Source organism: Artibeus jamaicensis, unplaced genomic scaffold (genome assembly GCF_021234435.1).
Source record: "Artibeus jamaicensis isolate MK-2021 breed Jamaican fruit bat unplaced genomic scaffold, CSHL_Jam_final contig_1998, whole genome shotgun sequence".
Lineage (NCBI taxonomy): Eukaryota > Metazoa > Chordata > Mammalia > Chiroptera > Phyllostomidae > Artibeus > Artibeus jamaicensis.
In genome coordinates, this window is record NW_026521407.1 from 23,413,971 (window position 1) to 23,431,250 (window position 17,280).

The window sequence follows — 17,280 nt, forward strand, 5'->3', positions numbered from 1 at the left end:
GACATGGTACGCTGGAAGGTGTCGCATGCTGGAGGCAAGAGAATATAGAGCGTGATAAGGAGAATCCTGCTGGGAGGACCAACAGGAGAGGGTAGAGACCAGGTGAAGTTTTAAGTAGGATAGTCAGGGCCAGTCTCATTGGGAAGGTGACAACTAAACAAAGACTCAGAGAGGGGAAGGAGTTCTCCAGGTGATATCTGAGGGAAGATCATTCCAGAAGGAAAACTAGAACAAGGCCCTGAGACAAGAGGGTGCCCAGGCTGTATAGAGTGTAGCAGGGGCCCAGTGTGGTTGGAGCGAAGGGAGAGAACAGGTAGGTGAGGAACACAATGGTATCAGGTTGTGTGGGCCTTGGGGACCGAGGAAGGACTTTGACCTTCACTCTGAGGAAAATGGAGGGTCGTGGCAGACCTTTAATAAGCAGAGCAGTGAGAGGATCTGACTTGGGTCTTACAAGGACCACTTTGGCTGCTGTGTTGAGAACTGACTGTGAAGGGTCAGAGTACTGAAGAGGGGGATTGGATCCAGAACCCAATGGCAGTGATGCATGCACTATTTCCCTTATATTCTCTCTTTAGACCCCAGTTGTTCCTGCTGAGTCACTCTGTTCACCTCTGTCGTATTTTCTCCCTAAGAAATTACTTGCTGGCCCTCTCCTTTGTCACTCTGCTGTCCACCTTACATCCTCTGTTTAACTTTCCTCCCAGGTCCCGTTGCACTTCTTTCAGCTTCCCTCCCTTGCCTCATATCCTAAATCATATAATGCCTGTCTGGTTGGTCCCACTTCCAGCGTGAATATTGTTTAATGAGGCCCCCATTTGGCTCCCTGTTTTTTGCTGAATCTCTCTAGGCAAATGCAAAGAAATATTAAGCATTTGCTTATTGGCTGTAATCTGCTTTTTGACACTCCATCATCAGGCAAAGTCCTATACAGAGGTAAGCTTTGTATGACTCCTGGAAAACCCAACAGTTTAGGCTGCTTTAAACAAGAGGGAAATGGAAAAATCTGTCTTATACCTTAAATTCCAACCTACAGACCCTTGGTGGAAAAATCAACAACAGTCCTCCCACACATATTGACACGATTTTTTATGGGAACATATCTATTTATACCAAAAAAGATTAGATTATAAGGAAAAATACCTGAATTATTTGTTTTGCATAAAATCATTCTCCTCTGTACTCAGTGCTATTTTTTTCTGACGTTAAAAAAATAATAAAGCCTAAGGGACTTCAGGTAAAGTTGACGATAAAACTGCAGGTTCACAAAATTCCTTTCCCCCAAATTTGCTGAAATTAACAAAAATGTAAAAGTAACAAAAAAACATGTCATCAACCCTGAAACCAAAAAGAGATCTCAACTTCATACCATAAACTTTGAGAAGTGTCATCCAGAAAAAGAAAAACTGGGCCAACTTGAAAGAAGGTGCTTTAAAAAATCACAGTGTTTTTCAAAGAGATTGGAACATGGAGAAGTATAGAAGGGAATTCTGAAAGGTCTCACTGCTTTTCAAGGTTCTGACTTTAAGTGTAAAAATAACCCAGAGGGAAAGCTTGGAATAACCTATACCTTCTCTGGGGACCCTTTCTTCCATCAAGAACATGTCTTCCCATAGGCAAGAGGAGTTCAGAAGTTTATGTCTTTCCTGCCTCTGGTACATCAGTACATGGGCAAGGGATACAGGAAGCACTGCTAGGAATATTTATTACAGCCAAACCAAGAAAAAGCTCCACAAGACATGGAAAACAATATCTATACCCAACCTAATCCAAAGCCTATGGTATACTGCAGGCAGTGAAGCAAACCTCTGGTGCATTTATTTTGTTTGTATTAAGCAAGGAACTCAATGACCCAAAGCTACCCAAGGCCTCAGCTGTGTCTCCACTCTGCTTGAGCGGCTGAAAGACTAGATGAGGCAGATCAATCATGAACTTCCAGTCCACATAATCAGTGGAAGAATAAAATAATACCCAGTGAAACACTATTTGGAATAAATGAAATGCTTACAAGAAATGGCTCACATTCATTAAGACTTTCCTGGTCACACGGACATGTGACTAAAGCCAAAAAATCTGCACATACAAAAAAGTGGCAGGGTGTGGGGGCCACAGGCTCCTAAAGACAAAGATTTCAGATAGTCATAACAACCAATGCATATTGAGTTCCAGTTATGCACCAGGCACTATTTCAAGTGTTTCATGTGTATCAACTCCGATAATCCTCAGGACACTCCAAGATAGGCATCATTATCATCCCCATGGTTACACATAAGAAAACTAAGGGGCAGAGGGGTTAAGAAGCCTGCCCAAGTTTACCCAGCTGGTAAAGGTGGGGCCAGGACTGGAACACAGGCAGTCTGCATCCAGAGCCTGTTCTCATCTATTTGGCTCTTACACCCCAAGAAATAGACAATGATTCAGGCAACTCCTCTGTACCCTCAAATTAAAGAGAAGAGATGTTTACTGGCCATCCACCCTTTCTTGGAAGCTACTGGAGGGAGGAGAACCAAGAAAAAAGAAAAACATAAGCTCAAGAATCAGGGATTCAACATGGAAGAGTTGCTTTAAAAGTCCCAGGACAGGCATAGTGCAGTGGGCCCAAAGAGTGTAAGGACACAAGGAACATCAAAGAAAAGATTCAATTGATGTGCTTGACAATTGGAAGTACTGTTGCTGATCATTTGATTGGTCTGTTAGAGCATTTGGCAAAATAACAGTAGGTATATAGAAAGTAAAGCAGACTTTTAAAATGAGACAGCTGTTAACTATAAGTAAAAGCAGATTTACTTGACAAAGTAATGAAAGGGTAGTCATATTATACTCCTTAGCACATTGGTGAATCAAATTAATATGTAATTTGAAATATAGTATATTGTCGGGGAGCTTCAGTCCAGCAAAGCTCCCCCAGCCGTCACAGATGAGAATAAGTCCACCAATACATGGTCTGCTTGGAGAATAAAGGCTGACCAGTCTCTCAGAGGAGAAAGGCCTTCAGCCTCTTTCTCGGTGGGCTTTTATTGGGTTTAGTTTGCATAGGAATACAGGGCATATACATAAAGCTCATCAATCATTGTCAAGCAGTAATGATCAAAGAATAGATAACATTCAGAGAACTACGAGAGCTTATTCTGAGTCAGGGTCAGATAGGCAGAGTGACACCAAAGAGCCATAAAACTTTGAGAAACAAACTCATTTTATTCTGGGACTCTTATCATTTAAATCGAGGGTATTCTTAGCAAAGCAGGTTTCACAGGATTTTATGCATTCTGTCTTAGGCCTGATCCCCTAGGGGAACCACCCTTTCCAGCATAGGACCACACCACCTCCGGCATTGTTTTAGGTTTAAGTCAGGTGGGGAGAGTAAGGCAGCCAAGAGATTAGGGGACTTCTTACAGATAGAATGAGGACTCAGGCTGTCATAAAGCTGAGGCATGAAGATCCATCACCCCTTTTCTGTAGTTACCTAAGTCCTTCCCTGATGAGCTCCTTTGCAACTATGCCTGTCTTAGGTTGTTCCTCCCTTGAGGAATCTTACCCCACATTGACTATCCAGCCATCCTCGAGGGGCCAAGCAGGGTGAAGTAAAGGGGACAGAGGCTGTACCCCTGCCAGGAGGGTAAATTTTGTCTCCTTAGTGGCTTATAATCCCAAGGTCTCTTTACTCAGCCTTAGCCATCAGGGGTTACAGCTTCTGAAACCAGGCAGGGCAGTTCCCAATAGTATATATACTATGTAAATTATTTATGCAGTATATGACATAGTTAATGTATAATAGTACAATGTTGACTATAAAATTTTAAATGTAATTATTATTGAGATGATAAAGGAGAGGTTAGAGGATGGCAAGAGAGAGCTAAGTCACCAAATTCTATGATTTGGATGGTGTCAAAAGGATCAGCCAAGAAATAACAGTATGTGTATCATTGGTAAATAACAGAAGAAGCAGTTGAAACAGTTTGCATGGAATGGGACTGGACTGGAAGGTGGGGAGCTGGGGTCAGGTAGGCAAGGGGAAGAACTGCTGTCTTTTTATAGCATTTTTGTGCTATTTGATTTTTCAACTAGACAAAACCTAAATCAAGAACACAGATGAAATTTTAAAAGTTGTCCAAAAAAAACCCTATACCTTAAAAAGCACTTACTTATAAAATGTTTTTTCAAATTATTAAAGAATCTAACCAAAAACATTTTAATAAAAAGCTCTGCAAAACACTTGTTGAAAATTAAAGATTGGTTTCCTATATAGATGTAGCTCCAGGGAGTCTTAATTTCCTTCTTCTTAAAAAAAGGGGGACCACAAACAGCATGAAACTTTAAAAATGTGTTTTCTTTGAGAAACTGAATCACAGACTTCCACCCTGTAATTGTATTCTTTTGGTCTTTTCAAGATGCTAAAGAAGGGACCTTTATTTTAGCACTAGGGTGGAGGCGTAACAAAGCCATCTGCAGGATGGTTTTGGCTACAAAGAAGAGAGCCATTTTGACTAAAAAGGGTTTCCATACTGATGCCACCTGCAGTGATTAGTTTTCATTGTCCCACTGTCTGTATATTTTGTTTATATGTGAATTCTAGGTTCCTGTCAGTTTGCTTCCATGTCATGATTCCCTTCCATATCGTTTTTCCTGACTCATTAATTCCTCTTTGGGGTTCCCTGGTAACCCCCCACATGTGGTATGCACACAAATCTATCTTCATTGGGCAGCAGGCTGAAAAAGGAGAACATGACAATACATGGTACCAGTTTTGGAGTCTGCATGAAGACACCCAAGATGACTGGATAAAAAAGGCATTGCATGAGTTTTCCTGAGAGAAACTGGTGGGCACAGTTGGGGATTTAAGAAACAAAAGAAACCTGAGGGAGTCTGGAGAACCCATATGGTAGACTTTGAACTAGAGGTTGCAAATCTTGGTCTTAAGAGGCCAGAGACAGGGAGGGAAGTAAAACCATCAATCTAAGAATTGGAATGACCATTTAAGAAGCAGCAGTGCATAACAGGAACAGGATGGCAGTGCGTGCAAGGAATTTATTACCAAAGAAAGCAGAATAGTTTGGGGTGTGGGAGACTATGGTAGCAGAAAGGAGAAGAAGGGGCCCTGGCTGGGTAGCTAACATGGTTTAGAGCATTGTCCCTATACACCATGGTTGCTGGTTCAGTCCCCAGTCAGGGCACATGCAAGAGCCGACTAGTGAGTAAGTGAAAATAATTTTTTTTTTAGAAAAGAAAGAAAGGAGGGAAAGGTTTATACTGGAAATAGTGTGGAAGAAAGAGTCAGGGTGGTGGTAGACAGCATACATAGGGTAAGAGCTAGTGATGAAGATTACACCAGATTTCATTTTTCTTCAGAGACTGAGAAGTGTGGGAGCCTGGACAGAGGATCCTGAAAAATGTATAAGTATCTCTAACTTCCCTTCCCTTGCGTAAAACTGGCATTGAGACATTTATAAATTGTTCGATTGATTTCTGAGCACCAAAAAGATTTTAATGAAGGTTCACATGGTATTCGTCATCTGTTTTACCCTTTCCCGAGGAATACCCCTAAATTCTTGGGAGTTTACATAGCACCTGGGAGAGGGGCTACCCAGGAGGTGTATAAATCCATCTGGAAATCCAACGTGACATTATGCTAGTGGCTAATATATATAATCTGTGTAAAGCTAGGTTTCATAAGAGAACTACAGATGTTGATGGGTTTTGGTTCTGACTCAACTTGTTTCCTTTCAACATTCTTAAAATATTTTTCTAAAGATATTTGTACTTTGGCTTTCTTCTTTTCATGACCGTAAAGTGAAAACAGGACTGCCTCAAACTCAGCCCACACCCCAGAGTAGACCGCAGAACCAAAATGACGAATCTGGCTCCCAGCGCCATCTGTTGGTGGCAGGCAGAATTGACATGCCTTGGCTCTGGGTGATTTTGGTGGCACATGCAAGTTCCCCAGTTGAATTTATAAGTAGGGGAGCCTCTATGATTTAAAAGTTATCTACTATTCAGACTGCCAGCAACATTTTCTTTTCCCTTCCTCTGCTATGCAGGTGTGGCGGGGCACCCTGGCCCGCATGCGGTACAAGAGGACCAAGGCAGCTCTAACAATTATCAGATACTACCGGCACTACAAAGTGAAGTCATACATCCGTGAGGTGGCCAGACGCTTCCACGGTGCCAAGACCATGAAAGACTATGGGAAGCACGTGAAGTGGCCAACCCCTCCTAAAGTTCTTCGCCGTTTCGAGGAGCTTCTGCAAACAATTTTTAATAGGTAAGAAATTATTAGTATATGCCGGATCCATCTCTGGCAGCACACCTAATGTGTAATATAAAGTCACAATTCTTGCACCATGATACTGGCTCAGTTGTTTGCTATTAAAACATTTTCTTCCTACTTTATGTCTTTAGTTTTGTGGATTTAGCTTTCAAAGAGCCTCTCTTTCCTTCTCAAAATGGAACCACCCATTTATTTTTTCCTGAAGCAAGAGAGCAGTATTCCACCACCCCTGCATCGAGCCATACTTTCTTTATGAGGTGTGCATGCAGACTCAACTTTCTTTTCGTAGCAACAACTATTAAAATCACCACACAGAACTCAATTTAGAATTTCTGTTAATCCCATCAGAACATAGCTGTCTATCCTGCCATGCCTTAAATTCACAAGGAATTTATCATTCATGACACTGCCCAAGTGGTACCTCCAGAGAGTGCTATTTCATGGGGCTGGTAGTAGGACCCAAGCAGAGGTCCTTTTTAAAGCTTCCCAGGTGATGTTAAAATGCAAGGGAGGCCTAGCTTGTGTGACTCAGTAGATTGAGCACCCGCCTGCATACGAAAGGGTCACAGGCTGTATTCCCAGTTAGGGCATGTACCTGGGTTGCTGGCCAGGTCCCCAGTAGGGGGTGCTGGAGAGGCAACCACGCATTGATGTTTCTCTCCCTCTTCACCTCCCTGAACTCTGTCTGAAAATAAATAAAATCTTTTTTAAAAATGCAAGGGAGAAAGCAACTGTTTTAGAGCATGCCATTTTTAAAAATAATCTCTGGCTGGTGTAGTTCAGTGGATTGAGCGCCAGCCTGTGAACCAAAGGGTCTCCCATTCAATTCCAAGTTAGGGCACATGCCTGGGTTGTGTGCCAGGTCCCCAGTGGTGGGAGGGTGCACAAGAGGCCACCACACACTGATATTTCTCTTCCTTTCTTTCTGCCTCCCTTTGTCTGTAAATAAATAATTAAACATGTGCCAGTGTAAAATTTGATATCTTTCCATCAGATCTTTATTCTTTTATAAACTGCTCTGAATCTGAGTATTTAGTTATTTGTAGATCCTTTTTCCTCATTTTTGAGCTTATTTGTTGCAAGTGTACACCCAGATATATTTAGCTGTGTCTTGGAGGCAGCTATTTAGTCACATAAACTAAGCTAATGGTCCTCGAGTGTGTCATTTGGTGTCATGGTGTCCCACAAAGAACACTGCAAAGTCATTGAGATACTGCATGTAAATTGGCGGCAGATATCAGAAGATAAAGAAAAATGCGTGGGAAGAAAACTTTAATATTGACTATATATCTCATTTGCTATTTTTTTGGAAAAAATTGTTGCATATGAAAAGAAAAAATCAAACAGTACAGAATTACTGAGAGCAAAAGCACCTCAGTTCTCAGATATAATACTTTAAATGTTAGTTGTGAATTGGCAGCTTTTTTAATGCACAGGTAAATTTTTTTTCATAGATTATATTTTCTGTAACCTGCATTTTTGACATAATTTAAAAAGTAATTAAGTGATACATGAATACATCCTCATTTTTTAAAGGGCATAATGTGAAAATATATAGGATATAAAGTTGAAACTCTCCACACCTCCACTTGTTTCTCCCCATTTTATTTCTTTCTCCAGAAATAACCAGTCATTAACAATTAGTTTGTATCTTTCCAAATCTTTGTCCTTGCATTTACAAAAAGACACACATAACAGACAACATGATAAATAGTGGTGAGGAACACAAACCCTGGAGCCTGGGTTTGTATTCCAGCTCTGCCACTGACCAGCTGTGTAACCTTGGACAAATTAGTTAACCTCTCTGTGCCTCAGTTTCCTTATCTGTAAAAGGGCTATAATAATAGTACCTGCTCATAGGGCGTTGAAAGGATTATGAGTAAATATGTAGAAAATATTTCAGATAGTGCCTGACACGTAATAAGCACTTGAGAAATATTTGCTCTTACTATGAGTGTGTATGCATTCAGAGTCACATATTCTTTGGGCTTTTTTCTGCTCTTTTGCTGCACAAGCATATATATGGTTATATGACTTGACTTAAAATTATCAGTCTTGAAGTTCTGGTCAGTATGGCTCACTTGGTTGGAGTGTCCTCCCATACACTGAAATGTCGTGGGTTCGATCCCCGGTTGGGGTATGTCCAGGAGGTAGCCAATCAATGTTTCTCTCTCCCTCCTTCTCTTTTTTTCCTCCCTTCCTCTCTCTCTAAAAAGCAATGAAAAAAAATGTCCTTGGGTGAGGATAAAAAAATAAGTCTTGAAGACCTGTCCATGACAGTAGAGATCTGTGTAATCTTTTTAATGGATGCAAAGAGTTACTGATTTCGATTATGTTGCACTGTGGCCTGTGTGCTTTTCTTTAGATTTTGAGGTTTTATGTATGGGCGAAAATGATTAATTTCTATAAAACTTAATTCATTCAGGAAATATATACTAAAACCTGCTGTGCTGCAGGCACTGACCGTGGTTCCAGGTGCATGGCGACAGTCAGGATGCCGGAGACGCTTCCAGCCGTCTTAGGGGTTATAGTCAGTGAGCATCTTGAACATAATGTGTCTGTTCTGTTTGTTGGACACACACACACACACACACACTCTCTCTCTCTCTCTCTCTCTCTCTCTCTCTCTCTCTCTCTCTCTCTGAATGAATCTTGCTAGTTATGTTGTTCTAGTTCAAAGCCAAACTTTTCCTGTAAAGAGCCAGATAGTAAATCGTTTAGGCTTCCTGGACTGCATGTGGTCTTTGTCACATATTTACCTCGTTTTGGTTTGGTTTGGTTAAATGTATAAAAACTACTCTTAGCTTGAGAACACAAAACAGGGCCATGGGCCAAATTTGGCACAGGCTCTGGTTTACCAACCCCTGACCTAGTCCCCGTGTTCTAAGGTGCCCTTGAATGTCTCGGCCTGTGGGTTACTGAGAGGCCTGTGCTGCCGGGCTCCACTGCGACTTGGGCTTGTTTTTCCCAAGATCTGAGTGTGTGTCTGATCATGTTTACACTGGCCCTGTTCCTCAGAGCAGCTCTTCATTCTGGATGGCTGGGAGTCCGGGTTGTGCCCAGCCTCGTCCCCTCTCTCATGTCGTCCAGACTGGCCGTTTCTGTGGCTGCCACTGTTGCTGTTGGTTACATATATTTTTTGATGGAGGTTTGCTCTAAAGGATGAGCAGCCCGCATGGCTCTCTCCATGGTTGTGTAGGCCAGGTTCCGGATTCCCAGGCATACCTTTGGAGTCGGTCAGGTATGGACCTTGCCCTAAGACACTATGGGCAGTGAAGAAGGCACAGGCTAACCAGCTACACAGGCTGAAAACTGACTGACAGGCAGAGCAAGGACCTCTCCCCATAGGAATGAAGTTGGGGCTCAAGGGCTAATTGGGGCAGTTGCCTAACATGCTACATAGTATCGTGGGGCCTGCCTGTCCTTAGTGTTCTTGCCTTTGACCACAAACTGCTCTCCACCTGTCCCGCTTCCAGCCTCTTTGGGAGTGGTCTTTGGACAGTCTGTCCCACTGGAGTGTTGGTTGGCCACAGAAGGTACAGAGGAGGATTTCACTGTGCTGTTGAGCCTTCACGTTTTCCACGGTTGTCGTTTCGGCAACCTACCATCTCTGACCCTCTCTGCCATGGCAGCTGTGCCCATCTCACCACAGCCAGCCATTCTGTGTTCAGGGAACTGGCACAGCTCTCACCTTGAAATCCCTTACCTCCTGCCCTTGCTCCCAGCCCCTGCTGCTTCAGGCTCAGGGATTCCTGGGGCTGCCTTGGAGAAGGGCCCATCTCCTTCTGCTGAGTGGATTGCTCAGCGTGGAGCCGCTCCTCCATCAGCTCAGTCCCATCTGCTTCCTCTCTTCAGAAAGTCTTCACACCCTCCAGTCTATCGACAGCACTCCCTTTTTCTAGTGGTGCTTCAGATTTTTCTCTATTTTTATTTATTTATTTTAATTTTTAAAAATATATTTTATTGATTATGCCATTACAGTTGTCCTATTCCCCCCTTTATTCCCCTCCACCCTGCACACCCCTCCCCCACCATTCCCCCCTTTAGTTTTTGTCCACGTGTCTCAAGTTCTTTAGATTCTGTATTTCCCATACTATTCTTGCCCTCCCCCTATTTATTTTCTACCTACCATCTGTGCTACTTATTCTCTGTACCTTCTCCCCCTTCTCCTCCTCCCACTCCCCTGTTGCTAACCCTCCATGCGATCTCCATTTCTATGATTCTGCTCCTGATCTAGCTGTCCTCTTAGTTTGCTTTTGTTTTAGGTGTGGTTGTTAATAACTGTGAGTTTGCTGTCCTTTCACTGTTCATCTTTTTTATCTTCTTTTTCTTAGGTAAGCCTCTTTAACATTTCATATAATAAGGGCTTGGTGATGATGAACTCCTTGAATTTGGTCTTATCTGAGAAGCACTTTATCTGTCCTTCCATTCTAAATGAAAGCTTTGCTGGATAGAGCAATCTTGGATATAGGTCTTTGGATTTCATGACTTGGAATACCTCTTTCCAGCCCCTTCTTGCCTGTAAGATCTCTTTTGAAAAATCAGCTGACAGTCTGATGGGAACTCCTTTGTAGGTGACTGTCCCCCTATCTCTTGCTGCTTCTAGGATGCTCTCCTTCATTTTAATCTTGGCTAATGTAATGATGATGTGCCTTGGTGTGTTCCTTCTTGGGTCCAGCTTCTTTAGGACTCTCTGAGCTTCCTGGATTTCCTGGAATTCTATTTCCTCTGCCAGAATGGGGAATTTCTCTTTTATTATTTGTTCAAATAAGTTTTCCACTGGTGGCTGTTCCTTTCCCCCTTCTGATACCCCTATTATTTGGATGTTGGAATGTTTAAAGATGTCCTGGAGGTTCCTAAGCCTGTCCTCATTTTTTTGAGTTCTTGCTTCTTCATTCTTTTCTGTTTAGTTGTTTCTTTCTTCCTTCTGGTCCACTCCCTTGATTTGAGTCCCAGTTTCCTTCCCATCACTATTGGTTTCCTGTGCATTTTCCTTCATTTCAATTAGTTTAGCCTTCATTTGTTCCTCTAATTTGCAACTAAAATCAACCAGTTCTATGAGCATCCTGATCACCAGTGTTTTGAACCGTGCATCTGAAAGTTTGGCTATTTCTTGGTCGCTTAGAGTTATGGGCTCTGGAGCTTTGAGCTGTTCTTGAGCCATAATGTTTTGGTCTGTTTGTGCCTGTTATGTATGAGATGTGGAGCCTTAGGTGTTCACCAGGGCAAGGCGACCCAGTCACTAGGTTGTGGTGCTATATGTGGGGGCGGGGTCAGTGAGGGGCAATGGTGTTTGTTTTGTACTCTCTCTCAGATTTCTGTCCCCTCTGACGCTTCCCACAAGCAAATTGGACCCTTCTGATGCTGGTTCCTGGGTGTGTGGGCTTGTGTACCCTCCAGAACCCTGTGGGTCTCTCCAACGAACTCTCCCAGCACCTCGACCCCAAAAGTCTTTCCAATTGGTGCTTTCAGGCTCTAATTCCTGTCACAGGGACCCTAGCCTGAGTGGTCTGTCTCACTGTTCGCTCCTTCACTTGGTTTATGTGCACTCAAATTCGTGACCGTGGTCAGCCAGCCACCTTGTGCCCTCACTGGGTCTGCTCGTTGCCACCCCGCACCTGGGATCCGCCAACCACGGCTTGCACTCCTGGGTCAGTCCACCGATCTTTCCTGCTCGACTCTGCTCCGAGAGCTGCTGGCTCCACCCCTCTTACCGGTCTGGCTGAACAGTTCATTGTTGTCAGACTTTCGTAGAGTCCAATTTTCTGTGTTTTGGCTGCGTTTTTGTTACTAAAACTTTGTTGTCTTTAAACTTGGTTGTGCAAGGAGGCACAGTGTTTCCACCTACACCTCCATCTTGGCCAGAAGTCTCTCTTTTTATATTTATTCATTTATTTTGGTAGAAAATTGAGAGAGTCAGAAAAAACATTTAGACTCAAGCCACCATCTTGAAACAAGAATACACCTCAGGAAAATCTGAGATGAAACCAGCCTTTCTTTGCATATGTAAATGGAGAAAAGACCACCACTCTTCAGTTTCAGCTGAATCTCATTCTGGTGTTCCATGGAAGCATAGTTTGAGAACCACTGGCCTTGATTATTTCATCTGATGTAAGGCATTTCTCAGTTTGCTTCCAGCCTCCCTGCATCAAGCTCCTGTGGCAGAACAGATGGCCTAAGTATCATGTAGGGTTAGGCTGCTGCTAAGAGCATAAAGGTCCTTGTACTTGGTTTTCTCAATCAGGAAGCTGATTTTTTAACTTACGCTTTTAATTGCATAGACAAAAAACCTTGGAGTCATCTTTAAATCCTCTTGTTCTCTTGCCCCCACATCTAATCCATTAATAAGTACTATTGATGCTTCCTTCAGAACATATCCAGAGCCAGTACCTACCTCTGCCTTGACCTCCGGATCCAAGCCATCCTCTCCAATGTGCATTACGGAAATAGCCTCCTAACTGGTCGTCCTGTTCCTAACCCAGTTCCCTGCAGCCTTTCTTCATACAGCAATCAGAATGATCTTATAAAGCAGGAGTCAGGTTTTATTATCCCTTTTTTGTTCAGAAACTTCCAATGGCTTCTTATCCTATTCAGAGTAAAAGCCAGAGTCCTGACAATGGCCTGCCTGCCTGGGGTGGGCAGGGGGAGTAGGGGAGGTTGGTACTGGCCCTGGCTCTCTCTCTGACCTCCCCTCCTGTTTCTCCCTCCCTCCTTCTGGATCTTCCTGTGCCATCATCACAGGACTCCTGGCTGGTTCTCTGACATACCAAGCAAGCTCACACTTTACAGCCTTGCACTCAGTTTTCCCTTCCTGGGAGACTCTGGCTCCAATACCTATACAATCTGGCTCCTTCGCTTCCTGTAGGTCTCTGCTCAGGTGTCCTCATCAGTGGTGCCTCCCAGACCACCCTTTGTAAATAACCCAGCTCTCTGTTTCTTCCCCCTGCTGCACACCCAGCCTGCTTTCCTTGCCTCATTTTCCTCTGTAGCACTTACGACATCATAAGGGGAGACCCTCCCAAAAATGGAATTATCTTCTGGAGGGTGAGCCCCTTGTAATACAGGCTTCCCTTGCTAGATGAGTGTTCTAGGATCCCATCTGTATCACTGTACCAGCCTGTAGAGAGGCTGCATTTGGCTTCAGCAAGTTTTTTTTTAAGATTCTTCCAATGCATTTGCCCACTTCACGATGGGTGATTTCTGAGCCCACCCGCCCACACTGCACTGCATGTTCTTGACCAAAACCAGCAGTTTTGACCAAAAATGGCATCACCCCAATGCCCCACTCTCCCTAGTTACCCAGTCTCTCCCTGAATAACATTATTTTTGTTTCCCCAACGAAGTAAGTCCTCAAAGGGAAATGTTTTGCTGATATGGAAGAAGTGAAACCAAAAAATGGCAGAAGCCCTAAAAGGCATCAAAATCCATGAGTTCAGGAATTGTTTTTGAGCAGTGGGAAAAACATCTCCATAGGTATATTACATCAAATGGAGAGTACTTTGAAGGTAACTGAAGTTCAAACATATAAAAATAAATACACAATGTTTATAAATAAATTCCAGGGGGTTTAGGTCTCCCCCTTGTACATACTGTTGCCTTTTTATCGTCTCCACTCTAGAGTAGAAGCGCCTAGCAGAAAGGACCTTCATCTGTTTGCTCACTGCTGTGACCCCACTGCTTAGAACAGCGTCTGGAGTTTAGTAGACGCCTACAAACACGTGTCAAATGAATAATTAATCCAAAGTAGCCGTGCCCTAACTGTGTGTATTACAGGAGTCCACATTCACTAAGTTCTAGTGTTCAAATCACACACACAGCAAAACAATTTTCACAAGTATCTCTGTTCACATAAAACTGTATATTTTTAAAATGCTACGTATATTTTGGAGGCGTTTTACCTTTTTTAGGGTAGCCTGCAAGTAGTTTGGTTTAATTCTACTTAATGACAGATTCTTGTTTTTGAGAATGAATGGTATTGTATTTCTGAAGTCTAATACATTTTGTTTATTTACTTAGGTGGAGAGCATCTCAGCTCATCAAAAGCATACCTGCATCAGACCTGCCCCAGGTCAGGGCGAAGGTTGCAGCCATGGAAATGTTGAAGGGTCAAAGGGCTGACCTTGGGCTCCAGAGGGCCTGGGAGGGCAACTACCTTGCTTCAGTAAGTCCAGAAGAGCCATGTGGAATCACTCTGCTCCCTTAACAAACAAAGAAAAGCATTTTTCTCCAAGAATTTCTCCAGAATTTCTAGAAAGACTGATCCTTCCAAAACTAAATTTCTATGAGTGATACTAAATTAAAAGATTCTATTGCTTCTCTGTGTACAATATTCGGTGTTTCCTCCACTTTAAAAAGGATGCTCTGTATCGCTTCTTGGCCTTTTGGTTAAGGTCAAGTGTAGTATCTGTTCTTATCAGTTTAAAAAGGGTGCTCTGTCTTCTGTCTGTCTGTATTAGGTATACTCTCAAACCTGGCTTTGACCATTTGAACCTTCCTTTGCATAATTCAGCAACTATTGTTAACTGCCACCTTTATATCAGTTATTCCCAAAGGTGTATTTCACCCTCTCTCCCATTCCTTACTTTAAAGTGTCTCTAGGACCTTTGGCGTTAAAACAACTTTTTAGTAGCGTGCAATCTGGGACGGGGAGATAAAAAGTACGTGTGGGAACCTTGGTGAGCATAGTCATAAAGTGGCATACTAAAAACTCACCTTTCCATCCAAAATGCTCAGCATAGGCATTTTATCATGTTTCCTTTTTCTTTCAGAAGCCAGATACACCTCAGACCTCAGGCACTTTTGTCCCCGTTGCAAATGAACTGAAACGGAAGGACAAATACATGAACGTCCTCTTTTCCTGTCATGTTCGTAAGGTAAGGTGACCTTGAACCAGATCTTTGGAAAAAAGAGACTGATTCAGATGAAAGTTACTTAGAAATGACTTCAATAAAACATAGCAGTAGGTACATAATTAGCTATGTTGTCAGTAAGCTATACCTGTCAATGAGGAGGCAGTGATGGAACGTCTGAGGTGGCTACCGTTTTATTTAGAGACAGGCTGTAAAGCCTTCATAAGGGAAGTGGATAGTTTTGATATCCATTTCTTTTAAAAATGGGGGCGGGGGCAGGTCCTCCCTGAGGTCAAGAATTTGTATTTTCAGTATGTGTATCTTTTATAGCACATATTGGTCTGCCTTGTATGTGGTGGTTATTGAGGACTTTTCATGTGTTCTATTACTATTTTAAATAGGGGAAGAAAGAGGAAGAACATGCTTTGGAAAAGAGAGAAGGACATAGTGATATTTGGAAGGGAGGGAACGGGGTTGTATGCTGTGCATATGTTTGCTTTTCTGAAGCAGGATGTGCTTGGTTATTTACCTGGAGACAGCAGCAGCTGGGCAAGGGGAACAGGTGCAAGTTGGAAAGTGGAAGGCAAGGGACACAGCTGGTTGTTAAAAACCTGAGATACTTGTTTAGAAAAGTAGAGAGAGAGGAAATTATAAGGGAAGTTTGTAAAACTATGCAAATAAATTTCAAAATATTAAATGGATGAATTTAGGAAAAATATTGCCTAGAATGACCTCAGAAGAGATATTGATATAAATATACCAATATCCCAAGGTAGAATTAAGAAAATATTGAAAAGTTAACCCCACAACAAAGGTCCAGGTTTAGGTGATTTTAGAGGTATTTTGTTTCAAATTTTCAAAAAATACAGTGTTATTCAGATCAAAATAATGACATACTATTTTTCAAGTATAAGTTTGGCAAACTTTAAAATGCTGACAACAAATAGTGTTTGAGAGAGTTTAGGGGAAGAGTATTGGTAGGTCATAAAAGAAGCCTCGATAAATTTAAAAGGATTGAAATGATACAGAGTTAGTTCTCTGACCATAATGGAGTGGAATTAGGAATGAATAACAGCAAGCAACTTAGGATATGCAAAACTAGGTGGGAATTAAATGGCACACTCCTAAATAACCAATGGTCAAACAAAAAAATCACAGGAAAGTCAGAACACGTGGAAAAGAAGACATAATACACCAAAACTCATGGGATGCAGCTGAAGCCATCTTAGAGGGCAATGCCTACAATAGAAAAGATGAAGGATCTCATATCCATAATCTTCTACCTTGCCAGCCAACATGGAGGCATAGGTGGAAACACTGTACCTCCTCGCACAACCAAATTTAAGGACGAAGATTTAGAAACAAAAACACAACCAAAACAGACAGAAAATTGAACTGTACCAAAGTCCGACAACAACAAACCATTCATCCAGACCAGTAAGAGAGGCTCAGTTGGCAGCCGGCGGAGAGGGGTCCCGACAGGAAAAGGCAGTGGTTAGCGGACTGAGTGGGTGTGGGACGAAATGAGCAAACCCAGTAAGGCTCTCAAGGTGGCTGGCTGACCGCGGACACACATTCACCTGCAGATAAACCAGGCAAAAAAACAGGCAGTGAGACAGACCACGTAACCCAGGGCCCCACCACCAGGAAATAAAACCTAAAAGCACTGATTGGAAAAACTTTCGGGAATTGAGGTGCCAGGAGAGGCTCCCAGCTTCACAGGAGAGTTTGTTGGAGAGACCCACAGGATCCTAGAACATATTCAGTCCCACCCACCCAGGAACCAGCACCAGAAGGGTCCAAATTGCTTGTGGGAAGCAGCAGAGGGGACCAAAATCTGAGAGAGAACAGTAAAAACGCCATTGCCCCTCTCTGACTCCACCCCCACATACAGGATCACAACCTAGTGAATGGGTCGCCCCACCCTGGTGAACACCTAAGGCTCCACATCTCATACATAACAGGCACAAACAGACCAAAACATTATGGTTGAAGCAGAAGAACAGCTCAAAGCCCCAGAGCCAATACTTCTAAGCAACAAAGAGATAGCCAAACTTTCAGATGCACAGTTCAAAACACTGGTGATCAGGATGCTCACAGAACTGGTTGATTTTAGTCACAAATTAGATGAAAAGATGAAGGCTACACTAAGTGAAATGAAGGAAA

At 42.7% G+C, this 17,280-nt stretch overlaps 1 protein-coding gene and 1 pseudogene across 1 annotated transcript in view; both read left to right on the forward strand.

Annotated features, from left to right (window-relative positions):
* Positions 1 to 17,280, forward strand: part of MYO1D (myosin ID) — a 334,697-nt gene that overhangs the window by 178,449 nt on the left and 138,968 nt on the right. The window contains exons 17-19 of the mRNA XM_053655662.1: positions 6,036 to 6,259; positions 14,282 to 14,426; positions 15,034 to 15,138. Of these exons, the coding sequence (XP_053511637.1) occupies positions 6,036 to 6,259; positions 14,282 to 14,426; positions 15,034 to 15,138 (474 nt within the window). The remainder of the gene's footprint in view (positions 1 to 6,035; positions 6,260 to 14,281; positions 14,427 to 15,033; positions 15,139 to 17,280) is intronic.
* On the forward strand, positions 14,631 to 14,751 carry LOC119036365 (uncharacterized; annotated as a pseudogene).